Source organism: Ammospiza caudacuta, chromosome 12, assembly GCF_027887145.1.
Source record: "Ammospiza caudacuta isolate bAmmCau1 chromosome 12, bAmmCau1.pri, whole genome shotgun sequence".
Lineage (NCBI taxonomy): Eukaryota > Metazoa > Chordata > Aves > Passeriformes > Passerellidae > Ammospiza > Ammospiza caudacuta.
This window is the reverse complement of record NC_080604.1, coordinates 13,662,629-13,669,628: the sequence shown is the minus strand read 5'-3', so window position 1 is coordinate 13,669,628 and position 7,000 is coordinate 13,662,629. Positions and strand designations below refer to the sequence as shown.

Here is a 7,000-nt window from a genome sequence, read left to right as displayed (position 1 = left end):
ACCCCAACAGGGCAACCTTATGGTGCTGGCTGGGGCAGCTGCAGCTCCCGTGGGGTCACAGCAGTGCTACACACCAGATAGGAGCAGACTGTGCCCCCAAAAAAAGGGACACACCCCACACGCATCAGGGGGACAAACAGGAGACCACCCCCACCCCAGCACCCCAAGACTGAGCAGGAGAACAGGAGGCAGTGACAGTGCAGGGACAGGGCTGGGATCTCAGTTTATTGAGGTGATGTTGTGGGGCACCCCAGGGGACTGCACCAAGGCACGGTGGCACTGGGGGTGTGCAAGGACCCCCAAGGAAGCCACACCACGATGGTGTAGCAGCAGCAGATCCCTCAGACCTTGCCAGGGTCCTCCTTGAGCGTCACTGTGCGGTTGAACACCATCTGGGGAGAAACACAGGGTGTGCTCAGAGCCCCATGGCGGGCAGGGGGTGCTTGCACACATGTGTGCAGGCTGCCTCACTGCCCCCATCCCACAGGGCTCACCTTCCCCTCCTCACTGTCGGGATCCACAGAGAAGTAGCCCAGGCGCTCAAACTGGAACTTGTCAAAGGGCCGAGCGGAGCGGACAGAGCTGTCGACCAGGGCATTGTGCACCACACGCAGGGAGTCCTGGCAGGGGGGACAGCTCAGCCAGCACCCCTACACTTCTGTCCTCTGCACAGCCCAGCTTCCCCCAGTTCCTCTTCCCCTTGAGACACAGTGAGGGCCTGCCCCAAGAGGGGTAGGGTGTACATGGAAGTGGGTGCCTCAGGACTGGGTGCAGGAGGTCCCCACTTCCCCCCAGGCCCATAACCTCAGCTGCTGCCACTACTCACAGGGTTGAGGTCACTCAGAAAGCCACCAGGTACCTCCGATGGGTCCTCAGGATTTTTGTGCAAAAACCTGCCATGAGATAAGAGTCTTGTCCCAAAGCTGCCAAATGAGGGGACATGGTGCCGCTCATGGGACCCCAGAGCATCATCTTCCCCACCAAAGGTCTGGGCAGACCCCAGCAGGGCCTGCTGCTGTACAGCTGTGCTGCTGCTCCAGCACTGCTGAGTTTGTGCTGGCCTTGGCTGGCAGTGGGATACTCACAGCCGCTCGTAGAGCCGCACTTCACAGGCCAGTGGCACCGACACCCAGTGGATGAAAGCCTTGGGCTTTTCTGCCACGTCCGACTTGGTGCAGGTCACCTCCAGCTCAATGACACGCCCACTGACGTCCTGAGGGAGAGGAGATGAGCTAAGCAGTCTTATCCCATGTGGCAGGCCCAGGGCTGAGCCCCCAGCCCCACAGCTTGGGGACACCTTGTTCCCCTCTGTGAGGCACAGGGCAGGCAGAGAGCAGCCACACAGGCAGCCTGAGCCCTCCCTGTGTCCAGAGCAGCCAGCATGACATTGCACAGCCCAGCCTCATGTCACCAGTGCCCACAGCCACGCACCTTGATGACATTCTGGACGGTGATGACGTAGCCAGTGTGGCGCAGCCCCACCGGCTGCCCGGGCGCCAGGCGCTTGTAGCCCTTGTCTGCCTCCTGTAAGAGAGTTCACGGCTGCAGGAGTGGTCCCAGCATGGGCAGCAGATCCCCTCTAGCATGTCTCTCTGCCATCCCAGGGATCAGTGATCCCAGGGCTGTTTGAACTCCTGTGTTGCTGTGGGATGTTCCCACAGACAGGCCAGGCCGAGAACCATTGGCTGGACATGTCCTGGCCAGGCTGAGGGCAGCATTTGCCCAGTGCCCATCAGAGCTGCCACATTTGGGAGTCACAGTCAGGGCTCAACACCCACCCATGACCTCTGTGTGCAGCACCAACACCATTTCCAGGGCTGCCAGGCTCCTGCTGCGCAAGCTATAGCTCCAGGAGTGAGGGTAGTATAGCCCAGTGGGCCTGGCTCACCTCCCTGAAGTCTGTCTCCTCAATGTAGACGGTCTGGTGGAAGGGCACTTTGTGAAAACCGCGGCTCTCATCAGCTGGGAAGTTGGGCACAAGGACCTCCAGTGCCTGGGGAGAAAGAGAGCTTGAATGCTGCTCTCAAGAAACCCCACTCCCACAACAGCACACAGCAGTCTCACCTTTGGAGCAGGGAAGTTGGTGATGGTGACTTTGAGGGGCTCCAGGACTGCCATGGCACGGGGGGCCTGTTCATTCAGCACCTCCCGGGCACAAGCCTCCAGCAGATGCGGCTCCATTGTTGCCTGGGCCACTGTCACACCAACCTGAGGAACAGCGTGCTGCGACCATGCTGGCCAGGGGATGCAGCCATCTGCCCTGTCCCTGCCCACCCAAAGCCTACCCGTGCACAGAAGTTGTTGATGGCCTCGGGGGGGAAGCCTCGCCGGCGCAGGGCCGTCAGCGTGAAGAGACGTGGGTCATCCCAGTCCCTGAGGAAACACCAGAGTGACAACCACGCATGCTGTGGGTGAGCCCCATCATGGCAGCTGGCCCTGCTCCTACCTCACAGCACCCGTCTCCACCAGGCGGATGATCTTTCTCTTGGACACCACGGTGTAGAGCAGGTTCAGGCGCCCATATTCCCACTGCACGGGGCAGTAAACGTCCAGAGCATTGCACAGCCAGAAGTAGGAGGAGCGCCTGCAAGGGAGGTGCAGGCACAGCCCAGCTCAGCCACATGGACACGCTGTCCCCCAGCACTCTGGCAGCCACCAAGTGCTGCTCCCAGGTATAGCACAGCCCTGGGCCATGCCACGCATGGTGCTCACCTGGCCTGGAACTCCTTGGTGCAGAGGGAGTGCGTGATGTGCTCGATGGAGTCGCAGAGGCAGTGTGTGTAATCATATGTGGGGTAGATGCACCTGCAAGGCAGATGCAGTCAGCTCAAGGCAGAGCATGGTGCTGCTCCACTCCTGATACCTCCTCACTACCAGGAAATCCAGACCCAGCCCCACCACATGTGCCAGGACATGGCAGGCCCTCCCTACCACTTGTTCCCAGTGCGGTGATGTGGAGTGAACTTGACACGGTAGGCAACGGGATCCATCTTCCCATCCTCCATCACCAGCTTCATCCTCAGCGTGGCTTCCCCCTCCCCAAACTTCCCCTTTCTCATATCCTGTGGAGACAGGGGAAGCTGTCAGCTGAGCCACAGATCCACAGCCCACAGGCACACAGCAGCTGCCCCAGCTAGGAGTACCTCAAAGAGCAGGAGTGACTCCTCCACAGGCCGGTCCCGCCATGGCGAGGGTGGTGGGTTGTGGCCCTTGATCTCCTCAACCTTCTGGTGGCAGACATATGCCCGACCTCTAAAGACAGGAAATGCCATCACCAGACCTGAGTGACCCATCTCCTGAGCAAGGGGGAGCCCTGACCACAGTACAGGATATCAACACTAGCCCAGCACATTCCTACTGCCCCACACGCTCACCTGCGGATGAGTTCCAGGGCCCAGGTGTAGAGCTGGTCAAAGTAATCCGACGCATGTGTCACTGCATAAGGCTGGTAGCCTGTGGGGATGGGTGAAATTGAAGAGGTTGGAGGAACCCCAAAGGTCCAGCAGCAAGACCTGAATGCAGGGGTGTCCCTGGCACCTGGCATGATCCTGCCCTCCCCATCCTGAGCCATACCCAGCCACTCCACCATATCCCGGATGGCTGTGAAGTATTTCTCCTCCTCCTTCTCAGGGTTGGTGTCATCATAGCGCAAGAAGCACACACCACCATTGGCCTGGGGATGAAGAGACAATGAGCAGCTGCTCCCTGAGGGACCAGCAGCCAAGCAGCAGGGAAAGGCAGGGGCCAGGGTGGCTTGGTGCTTTTTACCTTGGCATAGCCAAAGTTGAAGTTGATGGCCTTGGCATGGCCAATGTGCAGGATCCCGTTAGGCTCAGGAGGGAAGCGTGTCCGTACCTGAAGAGGCAAAGGGGACACCTCTCTCCTTCAGCAGGAGATTTTTACCTTCCCTGACAGCAGTAACACTGCCATGAGCCCCTGGCAATCCTGCAGAGCACCCTGTGCTGTGTGGGTGCTGCCTCTGCTGTGCCCCTGTGAGCTGTCTGTTCCCCACCCACCCCTGTGGGGTGTCACTGTCACATGGAACCGCTGGGCTGTGGGATATGGCCTCACCTGCCCACCCGTGATTGCCAGGTGCTGCTTCAGCAGGGCCATCGTGTTGGGTGTCACCACGTAGCCCTCAGTCTTGTAGTTCTCTCCTGCAGGTAGAGGATGGGCTGCAGCACTGACCTAACCATGCCAAGCCCAGCAGCCAGGGGGGAAGGACACAGGACCTGTCCAGTTCTCTGCAGCACGGAGAGCTGGGACCAGGCAGAGCCAGTGGAGTGGCCCCACATATGGCAGTGACACCTTGCACTCACCTGGCTTGTGGAACTTCAGGGCTTCCCCTCGCAGCTGCTCCAGCAGTGACTTTGTCTCTGTGCCCATGTCACCTGCAGGGAGATGGGGCTGAGCTCCCTGATCACAGCTCCCAGGGCCCTGCTCGGAAGCAGGTCCAGCAGGAACTAAACGACTGGGGAAGAGGATAGTCTCTTACCATTCTCCACCACAGCCACCTTCTGTTTCTCTGCTGGGGCCAGACGGGCCTTTGCCACCTGCAGAGACCAGTACAGCATGCAGAGTGCCCAGCTGCAGCACACACCTTCCCCTCCTGGCCCAGCCTGCTGGCCCCACAGCTCCCTCTAGACCTGTACCCATGGTGGCAGCTCAGCCCAGAGCAGCTATTTGGGATCCTGCTGGGACACTTGGCAAGAAAATACTATCCAAGTCTGCAGCCTCCCTTTCTCCTTACCTTTGGTTTCTTTTCCAGATCAGCTTCTGTCTTTGGCCCAAGCAAATGCAGCACCTGGAGAAGAGTGACACAGTCAGGAGTCAAAAAGGCTCCTGGACTAGGTGTGTCCTAGTGTCCTGTGCAGTCATCACTCTGCTCACCCTGCCTGCACCTAGGTGGGGCAGGCTGTCCCCAGGGCTGGGCCCTCTAGGAGACTGACAGGTCACAGCACACCCAGGGGACCACAGCAGCACCTGACACAGTAACCTCACACCCACCTGCAGGTCCACCTCGTTCTTGATGGTCTTCCCGTCTGCCCACCGCAGCTGGCTCCGTGCCTCCCCTGCAGACAGGGCACCCCGTGGGCAAGGGGCAGGGCCCAAGCCCGGGGCAGCTTCAGCCAGGGAGCTGATGCAGAATGCCACACCCTTTGCCCCAGGGCTGTTCCTGTTGCTGGGCGCTATGGCCCTGCCTGTGTGTGGGATCTGGCAGGATGACATCTCCCCATGGCAAAGGGCTGGCTCTCAGGATTTGGGGGAGCACAGTGGCACTGGCAGTCAGGCACAGGGACGTGACGGCCACCAGCACCAGGCAGGGGCTGCCCCGGTGTCACCACTCACCCATCAGCAGCCCCATGTTGAAGTGGTAGCGCTCTGCCAGCAGCTCTGCTCGGTGCTTGCTGATCACAGCCTCCACCTGGGAGCAGCACAGGGACCCCAGGGTGAGCGAGGCAGGCAGGAGCACAGCAGGAGCCAGCCCAATGTCCCCTGTGCTGTCCCCACAGGGTCACAGCCCCACTCACCGCCTCCTCGATCTGCTCGGGGGTGACGCAGACCCCCACACCGCAAGCCCGCTCAAAGTCTGCCACGTCCAGGGGCTCCAAGGGGTGGCTCCTCACGTACTCCAGGGCAGCTGAGGACAGAGCAGGGATGAAGCACGGTGCCCGCGGGGCCGGGGCCGGGCGGGGGCCGGGGCCGGAGCCGCACGTACCGCTGAGCTGCAGGTCGGTGAGGATCTCCCTGCGGGCGATGTAGCCGACGAGGAAGCCGAGGTGTTTCGGGTCCTTGAGGCGGGCGGCCGCGTTGTACAGAAGTGTCCCGGTGGCCTTGTCCAGCGCTGGGCCCAGCGCGCTCCGAGCCTGTCACCACCCCGGAGAGCGTCAGGACAGGACCGGGGCCCGAGCCCCGCGAACCGGCGGCACCGGGGGGCACAGCGGGACAGGGGAGTGCCAAGGGCCGGTAGGCTGGGGGGCCCTGGCAAGGCTGGGGTCGAGGGGGTGACAGCGGGACCACGGTGCCAATGTACCCGGATGACACCGGAGATCGGGTTACCGAGTGACACCGATACCGGGGTACCGAGTTCCCAGGGTGGCCGGGTCCCCAGGCGACATCGGGGTGACGGGGTACTGGAGATCGAGAACCGGGGATCAGGGTGCAGACCCGTGGCGGACGCACCTGCAGCACAGCCCGGCGCAGCAGCGCGCTGAGTGCCCCGTTGCGCAGCGTCTCCCGCGCCTTGGCCTCGCTGAGGCCGATGCCCGTGAACAGCCCCAGCGCCTCCTCCGCTTCCTCCGCCGCCATCGCTGCCGCCGCCGCCGCCATGCCACCGCCTCCGCCCGGGGGCGGGGCCATGCCCAGCCAACCGAAAGCGAGAGCGCTCCGTGCCGGCCAATGGCAGGCGGGGGACCGGCGCGGACCGGGCCAATGGGCGAGCGGGAGGCGGGCTCAGCGCGCGGGCGGTTGCATCATTTAAAGAGACCGGCGGCGGCGGCCACGTGGGGGGCGGGGCTGGAGGCGGGCCCGGGGCGGGGCGGGCTCCGATCGCGCCCGGCGCCCCCGCTCCCGGCGCTCGGTGCCCCGCGGCTGCTGCCCGCAGCTCCAGTGTGCCCTGTGCGTCTCTGCCTGCCCCGACGGGCGCGGACCCTGCGGCAAGCCCCTGGGGATGCCCGTGCCCAAGGTCCTAGGGTGGAGAGCGCGTCGCGGTGGCGGCTTCAGCACGGTGTACGCGGGGCCAGGCCGGCTCGATGTCCCCGGCTCCCCCGAATCGTGCGTGGTCGTTTGGCCCTGACAACCCAGTGTCCGCCCTCTTCCCATCTCCCCTGTCCCCCTCGCTGCCCTAGTACACCCCTCATCCCAGTGTTCCCAGGCTTCCCTAGACCGGTGGAACTTTGGCTGCCTCAGCCCAGTGTCCTCCTGCCCCCCCGCCCCATCTGATGTCTTGTCCAGTCTGGTGCCCCCAGCTCTCCCTTTGCCCCGCCAGCTTCCCCAGCCT

General features: G+C 62.8%; 1 protein-coding gene across 1 annotated transcript; it reads right to left on the bottom strand.

The window, feature by feature from the left end:
* Positions 1-204: 204 nt before the first annotated feature.
* Positions 205-6,332, bottom strand: QARS1 (glutaminyl-tRNA synthetase 1). The gene is made up of 24 exons (XM_058812911.1): positions 6,184-6,332; positions 5,720-5,867; positions 5,532-5,641; positions 5,350-5,425; positions 5,008-5,072; positions 4,751-4,804; positions 4,496-4,553; positions 4,320-4,391; positions 4,072-4,157; positions 3,769-3,855; positions 3,574-3,673; positions 3,375-3,453; positions 3,144-3,252; positions 2,932-3,062; positions 2,713-2,805; positions 2,447-2,584; positions 2,286-2,373; positions 2,065-2,208; positions 1,889-1,993; positions 1,432-1,524; positions 1,086-1,213; positions 827-893; positions 495-620; positions 205-392 (listed from the first exon to the last, which is right to left on the bottom strand). Exons 1-24 carry the CDS (start codon positions 6,328-6,330, stop codon positions 342-344), a joined length of 2,355 nt encoding a protein of 784 aa, XP_058668894.1. The 5' UTR covers positions 6,331-6,332; the 3' UTR covers positions 205-341.
* Positions 6,333-7,000: the final 668 nt, after the last annotated feature.

Coding starts and splice junctions, on each gene's coding strand:
- QARS1 (XM_058812911.1), bottom strand. CDS start 6,330: ATGGCGGCGGCGGCGGCAGCGATGGCGGCGGAGGAAGCGGAGGAGGCG. Junction 5,642..5,719: donor CACCGACCTGCAGCTCAGCG/GTACGTGCGGCT, acceptor CTCTGTCCTCAG/CTGCCCTGGAGTACGTGAGG. Junction 2,806..2,931: donor CACCGCACTGGGAACAAGTG/GTAGGGAGGGCC, acceptor TCTGCCTTGCAG/GTGCATCTACCCCACATATG.